Below are 19,589 nucleotides of genomic sequence, written 5' to 3'. Positions count from 1 at the left end.
ACTTTCCGTAGTAACTCAAAAATATTTTTTACATCCATTAGATGTAACTTTATTTCAAGATCATTTATTGGGCTCTCTCACATAAGAAACATCATATTAGGAATAGATTACAATTAAATACATTGGTCAATATAATAACTTTAGTCACATGGTATCCAATTTGTAAGTCGCTCTGGATAAGAGCGTCTGCTAAATGACGTAAATGTAAACAAATTTTTCATACAGCAGTTCAAAGCTCACCCTGAATATGCAGGGCACGTCTTTGCGGGTGGCGTGGATGACGTCCGAGGCCAGGACAGAGCTGACGGAAAACTCCTCATCTCTGTAGACATACACAGAGCACAGTGTTACAAACACCCCCACCCCAAACACACACCCCCCAAACCCCAAACACACCCCCTACCCCAAACACACACCCACAACCCAAACACACACCCACACCCCCCCTACCCCAAACACACACCCACACCCCCCCTACCCCAAACACACACCCACAACCCCCAAACCCCAAACACACCCCAAACCCCAAACACCCACCCACACCCCAAACACACACACACACCCACCCACCCCCACCCCAAACACACACACACCCACCCCAAACACACACACACCCACCCCCACCCCAAACACACACACACACACCCCCCACACACACACACACACCCCCACCCCAAACACACACACACACACCCCCCACACACACACACACACCCCCCCCACACACACACACACCCCCCCCACACACACACACCCCCCCCCCACACACACACACACACACACCCACCCACCCACCCCAAACACACCCACCCCAAACACACCCACCCCAAACACACACACACACACACACACACACACACACACACACACACACACACCCACCCCAAACACACACACCCACCCCAAACACACACACCCACCCCAAACACACACACCCACCCCAAACACACACACTCACACACACCCAAGGGCTGCAACGTTATGGAATTTTGGGTAACCGTTATTTGTCAGGCAAATGTCCATGGCCACTGTTATAACCATTCAAATAGCAAAATGAAGGCATGATGACTTTCTGCTTTGCAGCAGCACAGTCAAAGATTTGTATAAACTAACTCAAGGATAGACCAGAGCCTGTCGTTTCCAATGGGAGCAAATTAATCATAGTGGGCAGAGCCAACCACGAGCTAGTGAGATCCTATTGGCGCGTTCTAGCAAATATTTGCATATTTCCCTTTGGGAACGCCTACTGTGTGAAGTGCACATGTGCAATAACTAAATTTGCCCTCGCATTCCTAAACAATACACATTTTTGAAACTTTGGCAAAGTCTACAAAACGCAGTCCACTCAGTTACAGATTTTAGTTTTGGAAACAGAAAACTGTATTGAGATCAAATGTTAATTGATGACAAAATCCATCTCTCTCCATCTTCTCCCACTGCCAACCACTGGGCTTCCTCTCATCACCATATTTGGTATTGAGTGGAAACACCAACCGGATGCATGACATTTATAAATCTGGTGAAATATTTAGCTCATTGTTCCATCTCTGACTTAAGTGTTCCGTTGCCTAGCAACCGCAGTAAACAACCATCAGGCGGTGGTCACGCAGCAGCAACACGTGTTCGCTTAGCCTAGCATGGATCTCAAATCGGGTATTCATCACTGTCTCGGATTCGCATTCACTTTAGATGTCCACGCTCACCAAGAACAACATTTGGTAGTTCATTTAAAGAGAGATGACGGCTTTTAACATCATTTTTGACATCTTTGTAAACCGGATCAAAGTAGGATACAGATCATGCTAACTCCACAGCATCAAAGGGAGTGTATTTTTAAAGGAGAGCGCACACGTTGAAGGAGGCAGGAGATGGGAGTCACGGATTAAAACAATTTGTTTATAATAATCATTCATTTACACTACTGCTATTGTGTCGGTATCAGATATATTAACTTAAAAATAAAGTTCATACAAAAATAATCTAAAATGAATGTATTAGAGCGGTTAGGGAAAATAATTTTATTCACGGTCTTCATGCATAATTGTCAGTTACATCGTTATGCCATTATCGTGCCAGCCCTACCACTCCCCCTTCACCTCCCACTCCCACACACCCTTCACCTCCCAAACTACCTTCACCTCCCACCTACCACTCCCTAACACCCTTCACCTACCACTCCCTTACACCCTTCACCTACCACTCCCACACACCCTTCACCTACCACTCCCACACTCCCACACACCCTTCACCTACCACTCCCACACTCCCTTCACCTCCCACCTACCACTCCCTTCACCTCCCACCTACCACTCCCTTCACCTCCCACCTACCACTCCCTTCACCTCCCACCTACCACTCCCTTCACCTCCCACCTACCACTCCCTTCACCTCCCACCTACCACTCCCTTACACCCTCCACCTACCACTCCCTTACACCCTTCACCTACCACTCCCTTACACCCTTCACCTACCACTCCCTTACACCCTTCACCTACCACTCCCTTACACCCTCCACCTACCACTCCCTTACACCCTCCACCTACCACTCCCTTACACCCTCCACCTACCACTCCCTTACACCCTCCACCTACCACTCCCTTACACCCTCCACCTACCACTCCCTTACACCCTCCACCTACCACTCCCTTACACCCTCCACCTACCACTCCCTTACACCCTTCACCTACCACTCCCTTACACCCTTCACCTACCACTCCCTTACACCCTTCACCTACCACTCCCTAACACCCTTCACCTACCACTCCCTTACACCCTTCACCTACCACTCCCTTACACCCTTCACCTACCACTCCCTTACACCCTCCACCTACCACTCCCTTACACCCTCACCTACCACTCCCTAACACCCTTCACCTACCACTCCCTTACACCCTTCACCTACCACTCCCTTACACCCTTCACCTACCACTCCCTAACACCCTTCACCTACCACTCCCCTTACACCCTTCACCTACCACTCCCTTACACCCTCCACCTACCACTCCCTTACACCCTTCACCTACCACTCCCTTACACCCTCCACCTACCACTCCCTTACACCCTCCACCTACCACTCCCTTACACCCTCCACCTACCACTCCCTTACACCCTCCACCTACCACTCCCTTACACCCTCCACCTACCACTCCCTTACACCCTCCACCTACCACCCTTCACCTACCACTCCCGAACACCCTTCACCTACCACTCCCTAACACCCTTCACCTACCACTCCCTAACACCCTTCACCTACCACTCCCTAACACCCTTCACCCACCACTCCCTAACACCCTTCACCTACCACTCCCTAACACCCTTCACCCCAACATAGTGGTCTTACCTCAGGTCCAGGACCTGACTGGTCACCACGCCTGGCTGGGTGGACTTGCCCTCAGGCACCTCGTACAGGAAGAGTCTACAATCACACACCACGGCATACGCCCGCTGCCAGCCCTTCTTTACCCCCGTGGGCTTGGGGATCTGATGGAGAGGGCAAAGCAGCAACCTTTCATTTCAGAGGTCTGTTCTTGTTGTTCATTTCCAATAAACTGGACGTCACACGTTCCTATCTTGTTAAGATGAACAGAATTGCAATGTCTTGATTACATCAAAGCAACAACATTCAAGGAAGATATTAGCGTATCACCATGAAAAGACCACGATATAATCATAGAACTATAATGACTAGAATGGGTGGGAAATAAAAAAAAGAAAAACTTGGCAGCACACTTAAGGGTACATTCAATATGGCCGCAGGAACGCAAACTGTAGTCATTCTATTTCCACAGTGATAACCTGTTACTAAGTGCGTGGTGCTCACCCTGACGAAGCCCTTGTAGGCGGTGCCGATGCCCCTCTGTACGTCGATGCCCAGAGGCCTCTTGGCCTGCTCAGGGGGGATGGGGCACACCTGGGGGGCATTATCCTTACAGGATACATGGCAGATGAAGGAGCACACTGGAGAGAAAGAGGGAGAGAGAGAAAGAGGGAGAGAGTATTCGTATACACAAGGAAACATGCAGTCCAATCATAAGGTGCAGTTTCAGATCTCCCGTTCAGTCAAAACATTACAGTCCATTTATAGCGAGCGAGTGGTGTGTCTGTGGGAGGAAAATGCTGCACCCAATCTCCCCAGTCCCCCCAACTAGCCGGCACAATCTCCCCAGTCCCCCCAACTAGCCGGCACAATCTCCCCAGTCCCCCCAACTAGCCGGCACAATCTCCCCAGTCCCCCCAACTAACCGGCACAATCTCCCCAGTCCCCCCAACTAGCCGGCACAATCTCCCCAGTCCCCCCAACTAACCCGGCACAATCTCCCCAGTCCCCCCAACTAGCCGGCACAATCTCCCCAGTCCCCCCAACTAACCCGGCACAATCTCCCCAGTCCCCCCAACTAGCCGGCACAATCTCCCCAGTCCCCCCAACTAGCCGGCACAATCTCCCCAGTCCCCCCAACTAGCCGGCACAATCTCCCCAGTCCCCCCAACTAGCCGGCACAATCTCCCCAGTCCCCCCAACTAGCCGGCACAATCTCCCCAGTCCCCCCAACTAACCCGGCACAATCTCCCCAGTCCCCCCAACTAACCCGGCACAATCTCCCCAGTCCCCCCAACTAGCCGGCACAATCTCCCCAGTCCCCCCAACTAACCCGGCACAATCTCCCCAGTCCCCCCAACTAACCCGGCACAATCTCCCCAGTCCCCCCAACTAGCCGGCACAATCTCCCCAGTCCCCCCAACTAGCCGACACAATCTCCCCAGTCCCCCCAACTAGCCCGGCACAATCTCCCCAGTCCCCCCAACTAGCCGACACAATCTCCCCAACTAACCGGCACAATCTCCCCAACTAACCGGCACAATCTCCCCAACTAACTGACACAATCTCCCCAACTAGCCGGCACAATCTCCCCAGTTCCCCCAACTAGCCAGCACAATCTCCCCAGTCCCCCCCAACTAGCCGGCCCAATCTCCCCAGTCCCCCCCAACTAGCAGGCACAATCTCCCCAGCCCCCCCCAACTAGCAGGCACAATCTCCCCAGTCCCCCCCAACTAGCAGGCACAATCTCCCCAGTCCCCCCCAACTATCCGGCACAATCTCCCCAGTCCCCCCAACATCTCCCCAGTCCCCCCAACATCTCCCCAGTCCCCCCAACTAGCCGGCACAATCTCCCCAGTCCCCCCAACATCTCCCCAGTCCCCCCAACATCTCCCCAGTCTCCCCAGTCCCCCCAACATCTCCCCAGTCCCCCCAACTAACCGGCACAATCTCCCCAGTCCCCCCAACTAGCCCGGCACAATCTCCCCAGTCCCCCCAACATCTCCCCAGTCCTCCCAACATCTCCCCAGTCCCCCCAACATCTCCCCAGTCCCCCCAACTAACCGGCACAATCTCCCCAGTCCCCCCAACTAACCGGCACAATCTCCCCAGTCCCCCCAACTAGCCGGCACAATCTCCCCAGTCCCCCCAACATCTCCCCAGTCCCCCCAACTAGCCGGCACAATCTCCCCAGTCCCCCCAACATCTCCCCAGTCCCCCCAACTAGCCGGCACAATCTCCCCAACACCTCCCCAGTCCCCCCAACTAGCCGGCACAATCTCCCCAACATCTCCCCAGTCCCCCCAACTAGCCGGCACAATCTCCCCAGTCCCCCCAACTAACCGGCACAATCTCCCCAGTCCCCCCAACTAGCCGGCACAATCTCCCCAGTCCTCCCAACATCTCCCCAGTCCCCCCAACTAACCCGGCACAATCTCCCCAGTCCCCCCAACATCTCCCCAGTCCCCCCAACTAGCCGGCACAATCTCCCCAGTCCCCCCAACATCTCCCCAGTCCCCCCAACTAGCCGGCACAATCTCCCCAACATCTCCCCAGTCCCCCCAACTAGCCGGCACAATCTCCCCAACATCTCCCCAGTCCCCCCAACTAGCCGGCACAATCTCCCCAGTCCCCCCAACTAACCGGCACAATCTCCCCAGTCCCCCCAACTAGCCGGCACAATCTCCCCAGTCCTCCCAACATCTCCCAGTCCCCCCAACTAACCGGCAAAATCTCCCCAGTCCCCCCAACTAACCCGGCACAATCTCCCCAGTCCCCCCAACATCTCCCCAGTCCCCCCAACTAGCCGGCACAATCTCCCCAGTCCCCCCAAACTAGCTGGCACAATCTCCCCAGTCCCCCCAACATCTCCCCAGTCCCCCCAACTAACCGGCACAATCTCCCCAGTCCCCCCAACTAGCCGGCACAATCTCCCCAGTCCCCCCAACTAACCCGGCACAATCTCCCCAGTCCCCCCAACATCTCCCCAGTCCCCCCAACTAGCCGGCACAATCTCCCCAGTCCCCCCCAACATCTCCCCAGTCCCCCCAACTAGCCGGCACAATCTCCCCAGTCCCCCCCAACTAGCTGGCACAATCTCCCCAGTCCCCCCAACTAACTGACACCGGTGACAGAGAGCGTGGTCATGTGTGTCTGGCGCTCACCTTCGCAGGCGTAGCCCTGGCGGATGAGACCCACCATCAAGGAGGTGCAGTGCGTGCACTGGGTGGGGCTAAAGAAGGTCTTGATGCTCAGCTGGTGAGCTTTGGGCTGCACACACACACACACAAAGAGAGAGATAAGAACACTCACACACAGAACACACACAAGTGTTACAGACTAGCTGACAGCGTGTGTGTGTGTGTGTGTGAAATTATTCTATGAGTATGAGTGGTAGCACATATGCGGGAGAATGTTATCATTGTGTGAGAGCGGTGTGTGTGTGTGTGAGAGCGGTGTGTGTGTGTGTGTGTGAGAGCGGTGTGTGTGTGTGAGAGCGGTGTGTGCGTGTGTGTGTGAGAGCGCGGTGCGTGTGTGTGAGAGCGCGGTGCGTGTGTGTGTGAGAGCGGTGCGTGTGTGTGAGAGCGCGGTGCGTGTGTGTGTGAGAGCGGTGTGTGTGTGTGTGAGAGCGGTGTGTGTGTGTGTGAGAGCGGTGTGTGTGTGTGTGAGAGCGGTGTGTGTGTGTGTGAGAGCGGTGTGTGTGTGTGTGTGAGAGCGGTGTGTGTGTGTGTGAGAGCGGTGTGTGTGTGTGTGAGAGCGGTGTGTGTGTGTGTGAGAGCGGTGTGTGTGTGTGTGAGAGCGGTGTGTGTGTGTGTGAGAGCGGTGTGTGTGTGTGTGAGAGCGGTGTGTGTGTGTGAGAGCGGTGTGTGTGTGTGTGAGAGCGGTGTGTGTGTGTGTGAGAGCGGTGTGTGTGTGTGTGAGAGCGGTGTGTGTGTGAGAGCGGTGTGTGTGTGTGTGAGAGCGGTGTGTGTGTGAGAGCGCGTGAGTGTGAGAGTAGTGTGTGTGAGAGCGGTGTGTGTGTGTGTGTGTGTGTGAGAGAGCGGTGTGTGTGTGTGCGCGTGAAAGCAGTGTGTGTGTGTGAGCAGTGTGTGAGAGCGGTGTGTGTGTGTGTGTGTGTGTGTGAGAGAGAGAGCTGTGTGTGTGTGGGGCCAGGCTGTACCTTTGGTGTGGTCAGCAGCGATGTTGGATAGACAGGGGAGGGGACGGCAGGGGTAACAGCAGGGGGCTTTGGGACTGGCTCCTGTGGGAGAGGGGGTCAAAGTTTAAAGGTCAACAGGTCAGACTGGGGAGAGGAAAGCGCTGGGTTCATTAGGCACCAAATGGAAGAATATTTACTAAAGCAGGGAGGGACTACACTGAGTTACCCGATATGAAACTAATTGTTTTCCGTTGCAAAACGTTTCCCCTTACGTACCTTAATGAACGTGACCCTGGTTCTATAATGTAAAAACATCCACTGTACTTTACTGGGATAAGAGTCATTTAATTAGCTAACAATCAGGAAGGAGGTCAATTGTTACTCCTGAAGATACATTTACATTTTAACTTTTTTTAAAACATTTTAGTCATTTAGCAGACGCTCTTATCCAGAGCGACTTACAGTAGTGAATACATACATTTCATTTCATGCATTTTTTTGTACTGGCCCCCCGTGGGAATCGAACCCACAACCCTGGCGTTGCAAACACTATGCTCTACCAACTGAGGCACAGGGAAGGCACAGGGAAGCCACAGGGAAGGCCCATTTAATTCATTCATTGGAAAAATTGCCCTGCATTTCACCTCTTCTCCTATATTGACAGTGAGTTTCAACCAATGATGTGTATAAACCCTGGATTGCTGATGCTATGTATAGGCCATTGAGAGGTTTTCAATTAAATGTTTCAAGGACCATATTACATCTATTTGTGTTGTAGTGAGGACAGTAACATTTGTAATCTTAAAACAATTATACTTTAAGGAAATATGATTGTTAAATGTTTATGTTGAGTTCACATTAGTGGTGGCAGGTAAGTTAGTGGTTAGAGCGTTGGACTAGTAACCGAAAGGTTGCTAGATCGAATCCCCGAGCTGACAAGGTAAAAATCTGTCGTTCTGCCCCTGAACAAGGCAGTTAACCCACTGTTCCTAGGCCGTCATTGTAAATAAGAATTTGTTCTTAACTGACTTGCCTAGTTAAATAAATAAAATAATAATATTATAATTGAAAAGTGTGCATTAAGATGTCTGTAATACAATAAATATGGCAAAGATATATATTTTTCTACAATGGTGGGGGAGTTAGTGCCAAAATGGAGGCACCATGACTTCACAGTGCCACCTACCAGTTATCTAGTGTATATATAAATCATTGGTAACAACGCACCTAAATCCTGTTACAATGAACAATATGCATTGTGGATCATAGCATACATTAAAATATTAAATTGTACAATGGTGACTAACAATTTATTATTTATTACATTTTATTTCTCTCTCTACATTGTTGGGAAGGACCCGTAAGTTATCATTTCACTGTTAGTCTACACCTGTTGTTTACCAAGCATGTGACAAATAAAATGTGAACTGGGATGAGACAGGGAACGTCTGGAGAAAGGATGTCTGGGAGGGATGTGCGATATGGACGGAAGTCACTGTGTGCGCGCAATGGAACACTCACATCCTGCTCAGAGGCCACGGAGGGCGACGAGGAAGGGACGTCTGACTTCTGGGGCGTGGCATCTATCTCGCTGACAGAGCTGGTCTGGAGGAGGGAGAGGGATGATGAAATAGATGAGTTTGTGTGTACTGGGCAGAAATGTTTGCGTTTGCTATAGGCTGAGACATATACACTAGGGTCACCAGCACTGACAACTATAGCACTACGTGGCATGCTTGAGGTTGCACTTATCCACAGCTCTAGAATCAGACTAGTCAATCTCCAATCCATTAGAGAGTTAAAATATAGCTGACCCTGTATCAGTGATTCATTTCTATCTGAAGGGAGCATTAGGCAGCCAGTAGGTGGTGCTAAGTGCCCATCTTTCGATGCCTCCTTGAATATTTGCGTTCCCCATGTACAAAATAGTGTTTTAATAAAATTGTGTCAGTATCTGAGGAAGGGAACACATCTCAACAACACCTGCATCAACTCATACACATAGGAACTGCCTATGCTATATTTAAGCAATAAGGCACGAGGGGGTGTGGTATATGGGCAATATACCACAGGGCTAAGGGCTGTTCTTGGACACATACCACAAACCCCCGAGGTGCCTTATTGCTATTATAAACTGGTTACCAACATAATTAGAGCAGTAAAAATACATGTTTTGTCATACCCGTGGTATAAGATCTGATATACCACGGCTGTCAGCAAATCAGCATTCAGGGCTTGAACCCCCCAGTTTATAATATAATATATATGCCATTTTGCAGACGCATAGTATTTCACCATCATGAAGGCATACTCGGAACAGGTATCGAGCTGAAGTGGTTTTGTGAATAAAACTAAAATACAAAACAAGCCCACTTTTATCATGTCACAATCCTAATACGAGCAGTATACTGTGTTACACACAAACCATTTAATCATTCAGTATTTTCATGGTCTACTAGACTGTGTTGAGTAGACCATGTGTACGGTCCACTTAAGAGTCTAACAATGAGTACACAGATGACACATTGAAATGATAAACAATACTTACCATATAAACTGTTATTTTAAATGTGATTCTTTACATCGACTCAAATGTCATGTAGCCTACATCAAACACTTATAGCCTAACAATGTTACTGATAAGGTTTTTAACTTACAAAAAAAAAATACAACAAAAAAAGATTGACAAAATCAGGAGAAATCATGGGAGGTAATTTGGGATCCAACGCTAATCATCTTTTAATTAAACTAAAAATGAAGGCAGGTACTACATCCTCCCAACCAATCACTGGATAAAGACACATACTGAAAAGGTCTAGCTCATCAATACTCTCCGTGTGCTGTCGTAGGGTTAGTTTGTTTTGTTTCTTCGTTAGTCGTGTAGGCAGATAACAAATATGCTAATGGTTAACAGGGTTTTGAGGTGACTGGTTATACTACTGAGGAATTCTGACGGACGTTAGCAGTATTGGCGGTTAGAGGGGGGGGTTAACGCTAACATTGGGGATGCTAATGCAGAAGCACGTTCTAGAGAAGATGCCCGCAAACCTTTTAGCGCCCAACATAAGCTAATGCTAACATAGGGGAAGGTTAACTACAGGAGGAGAGTGCCACCAGCTGTGAAAAGGTTCTATTTTAGCAAAACTTTAATCCTTCTAGCTAAATTAGCATTAGCTACAATCTGTGCTAATCACAGTCATTTTATTCAACTAAAAGTGTAGCCTGTTCACAATAGTAATAATAGAAATACTAGGAACAGTTTAAACTACCATGCACACTGCCATAAGAGACAAGAAGCTAAAGTATTAGCCCATATTAGCATGCTAATAGGTAACTGCTAATTGCTAAAAACAGAGCAACACACGTGGAGAAGGCTCTATTTTCTCCCAACCTTTTTGTATGCTGGCAGCACAACCCCCCTGGGTTAGGGATTAACTGAGAAAATGGGGGAAGGAGCTCTGAGGAAACCACTTACTTCATCCCAAAACGCTAGCAGAGAGGACGCGGACGAGGAAGAGACCGATTCCTTTTTTGGAAGGGTGACACACGAGAGGGACAAAAAAAAGCACAGGTTTTTGGGGGTTTATGGTTTATTTTTCGGGGGTTTATGGGGTTCTTTTGCAGAACAAGAACACAATGGGGGCCAGAGTTGATAAGGTCATTCAACAGGGTTTACTGCGAGGACATGCTTAGACCACCGCTTCCGATGGTTTTTATCCTGTGTCAATTTATGGCCCTGAGAAAATTGAGGGAACTAAGACAAAATGGCCCCTTCACCACAAGCCGTTTCCTCTGAAACAACACTGAATCAGGTCTTCTGGGGCCTTTACGCTGACCTAGCGGCTTCAACGCTGACTAATCCCTATTTTTACAACCTCGAGGTAGCCAGGTGCTGAAAAACCCCCAGGTTCACGGTTGCGCTGAGCAGCAAGATCTTTCGACCACAAAGCAGCTTGCGCTAGTGGTGTTGAAAGTGAGAAGCAGTTAGCAGCTGATAGTTTTGTCCATCTTTTCCCTCTCATTAAGTCAGGTCATGGCAAGCTTTCTTGTACCTCTACTTACTCCGTTGCAGTTCCTTTGTGGCATTGAGCCCTTCTCATAACGTTGGCCCATTAGGGGGGCCTTGAGCCCTTCTCATAACGTTGGCCCATTAGGGGGGCCTTGAGCCCTTCTCATAACGTTGGCCCATTAGGGGGGCCTTGAGCCCTTCTCATAACGTTGGCCCATTAGGGGGGCCTTGAGCCCTTCTCATAACGTTGGCCCATTAGGGGGGCCTTGAGCCCTTCTCATAACGTTGGCCCATTAGCTGCAGATCCTGTCCAAACCTTGGTAGCTGCATCAGGTTACCGTGTGCGGATAGGTAAAATTACCCCGATTTTTTTCCCCCATGGGTTAGAGGGTCAAGAGGTATTTTTCTGCTTGCTCCCCCCTCTCCGTACCTTTGAAGTTCTTTGTGGTGATGACGTGATTGAGCACATCAGAGGGCATGGTGATATAAACTCCGGAGCTTGGCCCTTTCGCACATTGAACTGTGTACCTCAATCCGAGTCTCTCTTTTTAAAGATTTCAGTGTAAATGTGGGCATGTCTGTTTATAAATTGTGTGACTATGCGAGTGTGACAACAGCGATAGCCAGCCAGTCTGTGTGTGTCTCTGTATACATTTAACCGCAGGGGTGCCATTTGCAATGCCGTCTCCATTGTGACTCCTGTCTAGCAGGGTGCTCTGTGGGACACCAGCCATGCCAAGTCCTCCACCCTCTGAAATCTATTTATCAACTCCCACCGGCCTGTCACCACCGATACACACAGAGACTGCGACAAAGTGGCTGTTAAGGTTTGTTACGGACATGTGACGGGGAGAGAAAGGCATGCAGAGAGACACTCACTCTGAACGTCAGGTCGTGGGCCAGTGGAGAGGTGTTGAAGTACTCGAAAATGGAGTCCTGGAAATCGGGCAGTTTCAGACCTGTATTTAGAAGACAAGGACAGCCTGAGCATAGCCTGCATTTATACTATTCTAAAGAGGAATACTGTTCATATAAGTACAGTTGAAGGGAAAGATGTAACTGCCAATAGTAGAGAATGAAATGTCCCGTTTCTATATGAGAGGTAATCATTAGTAGTTATGGATGAATGGACTAAAAGGCTAATCAACAGATTCTACCCCCAACAATTACTCAAATCGCCACCGGACAATTTACATTGACCACCCCCCTCCCTTTTGTACACTGCTGCTACTTGCTGTTTATTATCTATGCATAGTCACTTAACCCCCACCTACATGTACAAATGACCTCAATTAACTTGTACCTCCGCACACTGACTCGGTACCGGTGCCCCCTGTTTATAGCCTCGTTATTGTGTTACTTTTCATTATTACTTTATATTTTAATCTACTTGATAAATATTTTCTTACCTCTTCTTGAACTGCACTGTTGGTTAATGGCTTGTAAGTAAGCATTTCATGGTAAAGTCTACACATGTTGTATTCGGCGCATGTGACAAATAAAGTTTGATTTGATGAATGTGTATCTCCAATGATCAAATAAAACCAAACAAACGTTTCGTATCCATACGACCAACACCAATTACACGTGTTAGTTTCTCTACCTAACAACCTATTTCAGTTCGTTGACATTTGCCAGGGACAGTTGAGAGCAGGGATAATCAACTAGATTCAGCCGTGGGCCGATTCTTTCTTGAGCGGATGGGTCAGGGAGCCGGAACATAATTACAAATAATTTGCAAATTGACCACAAGAAGCCCAAACATATATATCCGACTAAAACATAACAATTTCAAACCTTGTTTACAGTTGTATATGTTTACAAATATCTGCCTCCATTATGCGAATGGGAATACTTTTAAAAAATGACTTTGAGCTGATTAGCTGGTGTTTTTACAGTCTTATGTGAAGAAAAAATATTTGTGGGACAAATAAAATCACCCGCGGGCAAAGTTCGGCTCGTAGGCCGCCAGCTGTGGAACCCTGTTTTAGGGTAAGAATAAGAGTATGGTCAACCAACCTTTGTCCGAGCGGGAACGGCTCTCCTCCAAGTCCTTCTTCATGATCTCCAGCTGCTCCACCATATCCCTGCTCCTGGACTCTGAATCCTTCAGTTTGCTGTGTGTGTGCGTGTGTGTGTGTGTGTGTGTCAAGGAGAGAGAGAGGGAAAAAGTGGGTTATGATTCATCCTCCTCCCTCGTTCCCATTCATGCCCACTTAAAATCGAAATAAAACTCCACCTTTGCATCAATCAGCATGTAGCTAGCTAGCTAACCTGCCCAAGCTCTTTCACGTTTGACCCTTTGAAAAGACAGAAGATAGACTTTAAAAGGTCAAACGCTAGGGGCCAACCGTGTGGGGTGGTGAAAGTTTGTGTCTAGGTATGTGGGGTCAGCGTCTAGGTATGTGGGGTCAGCGTCTAGGTATGTGGGGTCAGCGTCTAGGTATGTGGGGTCAGCGTCTAGGTATGTGGGGTCAGCGTCTAGGTATGTGGGGTCAGGGTCAGCGTCTAGGTATGTGGGGTCAGGGTCTAGGTATGTGGGGTCAGCGTCTAGGTATGTGGGGTCAGCGTCTAGGTATGTGGGGTCAGCGTCTAGGTATGTGGGGTCAGCGTCTAGGTATGTGGGGTCAGGGTCAGTATCTAGGTATGTGTGGTCAGGGTCAGGGTCTAGGTATGTGGGGTCAGGGTCTAGGTATGTGGGGTCAGGGTCTAGGTATGTGGGGTCAGGGTCTAGGTATGTGGGGTCAGGGTCTAGGTATGTGGGGTCAGGGTCTAGGTATGTGGGGTCAGGGTCTAGGTATGTGGGGTCAGGGTCTAGGTATGTGGGGTCAGGGTCTAGGTATGTGGGGTCAGGGTCTAGGTATGTGGGGTCAGGGTCTAGGTATGTGGGGTCAGGGTCTAGGTATGTGGGGTCAGCGTCTAGGTATGTGGGGTCAGCGTCTAGGTATGTGGGGTCAGCGTCTAGGTATGTGGGGTCAGGGTCAGCGTCTAGGTATGTGGGGTCAGGGTCAGCGTCTAGGTATGTGGGGTCAGGGTCAGCGTCTAGGTATGTGGGGTCAGGGTCTAGGTATGTGGGGTTAAGGTCAGGTTCTAGGTATGTGGGGTTAGCTCATCTGGTAAGCTTGGGTCACTGAGCAGCTCGCGGCTGGGTTTCTCTTACCGATTACAAGCATACCCATAACATGATGCAACCACCATGCTTGAAAAAATGGAGTGTGTTTGTATTTGGTTGTATTGGCACCAAACACTTTGTATTTAGGACCAAAAGTGAATTGCTTTGACACATATTTTTGCAGTATTACTTTAGTGACTTTTTGCAAACAGGACACATGTTTTGGAATATTTTTATGCTATACAGGCTTCCTTTTCACTCTGTCAATTAGGTTAGTATTGTGGAGTAACTACAATGGTGTTGATCTATCCTCAGTTATCTCCTATCACAGCCATTAAACTCGGTTTCCTCCCTCTCCGGCAACGGCGTTAAGCAGGATGCCTGTTTCTTTGTGGTGACTGGGTGTATTGATACACCATCCAAATGTAATTAATAACTTCACCATGCTCAAAACGGATATACAATATATATATTTTTTTACCCATCTACTAACAGGTGCCCTTTATTTCGAGGCATTGGAAAAACTCCCTGGTCTTTGTGGTTGAATCATTGTGTGAAATGTACTGCTCGACTGAGGGACCTTACAGATAATTGTAATGTGTGGGGTACAGAGATGAGGTAGTCATTCAAAAATCATGTTAAACACTATTATTAGTCCATGCAACTTATTATGTGATTCGTTAAGCAAATTTGAACTCCTGAACTTATTTAGGCTTGCCATTACAAAGGGGTTGAATACTTATTGGCTCAAGACATTTCAGCTTCTCATTTTAAATTGATTTGTAAGAATAAACGGGTGGAGCTGCGGGGGCAGGGCTGACCTTTCGAAGGAGATGTTAGAGGCCTTGACCTTGCGAAGCTCCTCCTGGACCAGCTGCTTGGCCCGTATCTCGGCGTCCAGGGCAGACTGCAGCTCCAAACGGGCCGACATGTCCAGCTTCTGGCTGCGTCGCACCTTCCACAGGGGGTCCTGGGGACGAGAGCAGGGTTAACTGTATTGTATTCAGGGTGGGGGGGAGGGGGAAGGGATTGATGTGATAACATTCATCAGTGGCCAATTATTGGGTGTGATCGATTGAAGTTGCTCTGAACATGGGGTGTAAACGGTGCAGGCAACGCCAGGAACGTGGTTTGGATTCACCGATTGGCCACAAATCACTCAACTGATTCCTGTTAGAGGTGAGTGGCAACTGGCCAATGCAGTTAGTTCCACTGTTTGTTGAATCTGCTTCTGTATTGGTATGCTCTCCTATGGATCGTCTTGTGACTGTCAAGCTGTGATGTAATAGTCCCTGTGTAATGCAATAGAGTGTATAAGATGTAGGAATCCATTCAACTAGAAAAAAAAGCTAACTGAACATGCCCTCAAGAAAATGGCTGTCCAATCATGTCAGCTAAACCTCAAATACAATTCAGCAGGTGCAAAAAATATTTGAGATTTCATCAACTCCTCCGTACCCTCTCTTACACACACATACACACACACACACACACACACGATGGACATCTTTTATCGAGCAAATGAGGGAGCCAATGACAAATGGACTTCTCAGGAAGCTGAGATGACATTCCGCGGATGCTGGCAGATCGCGTGACATCACTGCCCAACAGGACAGGAAATGAGATGAGGCATCATATCCTCTAACCCAGCCCGACCCGCTACGCCCCCCCCCCATACCTAATACTTACTCCCCCAGACAGTCTGACTGAAACTCTAGCCAGTCTCGTACGTTACAGGAGAGAGAGAGGAAAGAGAGCGAGAGAGAAGAGAGACCGAGAGAAGAAAGAGCAAGAGAGATCGCAAAAGGAGAGCGTGAGAAAAGAGAGAGAGGATCCATAGTGCTCCTGCACAGCACAAATGTGGAGCTCTTTGTACTCTAAGGAGTTTAGGAGTATCCTAAACTTAACCATTAGGGTGATGGAAGAATATCTGAATATCTATCAGTATATAAGGGCAACTTCTACTAACCCCCTCCCCTGAAATGTATTCCTAGGTTCTTGGATCTTGTAAGCAATGGAAGCATCTTATAGTATCAGTCTTGTCTGAAACACATGTGGCCCCTTCAAACTCTCAAACTCCGAATCCAATTTTGCTTTCTAGGTCTCCGAATGCTTCAAAGCAGTGCCAGTATTTTTAAATACTCACTATCTGGGGACATCAAACCCACTTTCAAACAGGCCTAAAATATCATGTTAGAATTCAGATCACACTGGCTATTCCAGGTCATTTTTTCTCAAGGAACTCAAATCACCAATCGGTATTAAATGGGCCATATGAGTGACAGACTGGCGACACTATCAGCATGAGAACAGTCCTCTGCACTGCCTACGGCGGAGCGTCACATCCGCAGTGATTGGAGGCTGGCTTTGATTGAAGGACGCACTCACCCTCTTGTCCCCCCCAGCTGAGGGAACGGACTTCAGGGGAGGAGTGGCCACTCCTGAGCCTTGCTGGGGGCGGGAGGTTAAAACAGAAGAGCACTCAACGCAACTCACACACACTTCACCAGAGTACACCAACACAGGAAGCAAATGATTGGCAACCAAAATATTTTTCTACAATTTCTCCATCATTGGGGAGTTTAATGCTTTCTCTCCTACTCCCCCCCCTTTTTTTTGATTGCTTGAGTAAATCTACTACTATGTAGGGAACAGGGTGCCATTTGGGATGAATACAATGTTACTCCACTCTTAAAACAGTATCAGCAACAACATTTACATTTACATTTTACATTTAAGTCATTTAGCAGACGCTCTTATCCAGAGCGACTTACAAATTGGTGCATTCACCTATAATATCCAGTAGAACAACCACTTTACAATAGTGCATCTAAATCTTTTAAAGGGGTGGGGGGGTTAGAAGGATTACTTTATCCTATCCCAGGTATTCCTTAAAGAGGTGGGGTTTCAGGTGTCTCCGGAAGGTGGTGATTGACTCCGCTGACAACAACTCACACATAGCCTTTCTCCGTCTGGTGAGCACTATGCTCCAAAAGTACCCAGACAGACACCAGGAGCTAATATCATTAAGCTAACGCTACTAATGCTAAGTCTGCCGTAAATAGCCCTGTCTAATGGGAATGGATGGAGGGGAGATGACAGGTGTGCCAACGTTGCTGCTAAAGCTAGCTAAATAGCCCTGTCTAATGGGAATGGACGGAGGGGAGATGACAAGTGTGCTAACGCTAGCTAGCTAAGGGAGCGGAGGGAACTGCACTCAAGGTCACGTTTGATGTAATATTCCTCTCCCTGTAACCAGGTTAAGGCTGAAAATAAGAGGAAGATGGACTCCCTACACATACAGAATGAACTATAGAGTTATATCTAGAGATTATAATGGCGCCAGACAGACGATCTCTCAACACTAATGTCGCTCTGTAGATTAACAGGTGACTAATCATATATTGATACAAATGCATTGTGAAATATAGTAGATATGGAATATTTAAGAACAAATTACATGATTTCTAATTCATTTCACATTGATTGCTAAAACCAATTTGAAGTAAAGACTACCATGTCTGATACAACACCTTTCCATCCATAGAAAGTACTGCACAAGGCCCACTGCTTTGTAGAAAGATATCGTGGCGTCGGGAGGCTACAGTGGGGAAAGCCTACAGTGGGGAAAGGCTACAGTGGGGCGCCGGGAGGGGAAAGGCTACAGTGGGGAAAGGCTACAGTGGGGAAAGGCTACAGTGGGGAAAGGCTACAGTGGGGAAAGGCTACAGTGGGGAAAGGCTACAGTGGGGCGCCGGGAGGGGAAAGGCTACAGTGGGGCGCCGGGAGGGGAAAGGCTACAGTGGGGAAAGGCTACAGTGGGGAAAGGCTACAGTGGGGAAAGGCTACAGTGGGGAAAGGCTACAGTGGGGAAAGGCTACAGTGGGGAAAGCCTACAGTGGGGAAAGGCTACAGTGGGGCCCGGGAGGGGAAAGGCTACAGTGGGGAAAGGCTACAGTGGGGAAAGGCTACAGTGGGGAAAGGCTACAGTGGGGCGCCAGGAGGGGAAAGGCTACAGTGGGGCCCGGGAGGGGAAAGGCTACAGTGGGGCGCCGGGAGGGGAAAGGCTACAGTGGGGCGCCAGGAGGGGAAAGGCTACAGTGGGGAAAGGCTACAGTGGGGCCCGGGAGGGGAAAGGCTACAGTGGGGCCCGGGAGGGGAAAGGCTACAGTGGGGCGCCAGGAGGGGAAAGGCTACAGTGGGGCGCCGGGAGGGGAAAGGCTACAGTGGGGCGCCGGGAGGGGAAAGGCTACAGTGGGGCGCCGGGAGGGGAAAGGCTACAGTGGGGCGCCAGGAGGGGAAAGGCTACAGTGGGGAAAGGCTACAGTGGGGAAAGGCTACAGTGGGGCATCGGGAACATTTTTGGTTTTTAGTTGCTACACTGGAAGTGTAATTTTTTGCCGGAGTGAGCAAAGCGCAATCCACTTCATCAAGTGTTCTCGGGTGTGAGCCACGTTCAGATTTCTTGAAAATAGAACCAGAGCGTAATTGTACGCTTACGCCCAGGTTTCATTGAAATGAATAGGAGTTTCTCTCCCTCGGCCAACGTTACATGTCCAGTGTAGCAGACTTGTCTGTCTGATTGCCTGATACAAAGTCCATAGGAATGAATGGGACTCCATTTTCATTACTTGGTGTAGTTATTATATGATTCTATGATATTGCACCTTGGCAGAAATGCCTTAAGGTGAAATGAGTAGACTGGGTGCTGCCGCTACACAGCTTGTGGGGCATGGCCTATATACAGCTGCTATCCCCTCCAGTCAGGCACCCGACCTGGATCTCTTCAATTTACATCCAGCTGCACTGTGTCAGTGGACTGTGTGCAATGTGGGATAAAAGTAGTGTTCAGCAGAAGAACATTAGAATCACCACAACAAGGGAAGTACCGTGTGATGTGATGGTATCCCCTAGTTACGCCTGTGCTCAGACCAGGGGCCCTAATTGGACAGTTGAACTCCGTTGATGCCAAAAAACACACCTCGGAGGGGATGGGGCCAAGGTGTGTGCGTAT

General features: G+C 49.0%; 1 protein-coding gene across 1 annotated transcript in view; it reads right to left on the bottom strand.

The window, feature by feature from the left end:
• Positions 1 to 19,589, bottom strand: part of LOC115175112 (serine/threonine-protein kinase MRCK beta) — a 126,316-nt gene that overhangs the window by 23,928 nt on the left and 82,799 nt on the right. Inside the window, exons 18-26 of the mRNA XM_029734309.1 lie at positions 15,397 to 15,545; positions 13,483 to 13,580; positions 12,343 to 12,422; positions 8,976 to 9,059; positions 7,476 to 7,556; positions 6,481 to 6,586; positions 3,821 to 3,957; positions 3,341 to 3,480; positions 241 to 322 (exon numbers count right to left, since the gene is read on the bottom strand). Coding sequence (XP_029590169.1) covers positions 241 to 322; positions 3,341 to 3,480; positions 3,821 to 3,957; positions 6,481 to 6,586; positions 7,476 to 7,556; positions 8,976 to 9,059; positions 12,343 to 12,422; positions 13,483 to 13,580; positions 15,397 to 15,545 — 957 coding nt within the window. The remainder of the gene's footprint in view (positions 1 to 240; positions 323 to 3,340; positions 3,481 to 3,820; positions 3,958 to 6,480; positions 6,587 to 7,475; positions 7,557 to 8,975; positions 9,060 to 12,342; positions 12,423 to 13,482; positions 13,581 to 15,396; positions 15,546 to 19,589) is intronic.

The sequence above is a fragment of the Salmo trutta genome, chromosome 35 (assembly GCF_901001165.1).
Source record: "Salmo trutta chromosome 35, fSalTru1.1, whole genome shotgun sequence".
Lineage (NCBI taxonomy): Eukaryota > Metazoa > Chordata > Actinopteri > Salmoniformes > Salmonidae > Salmo > Salmo trutta.
Note: the sequence above shows the minus strand (reverse complement) of the source record. Positions and strands in the feature narration are given on the sequence as shown.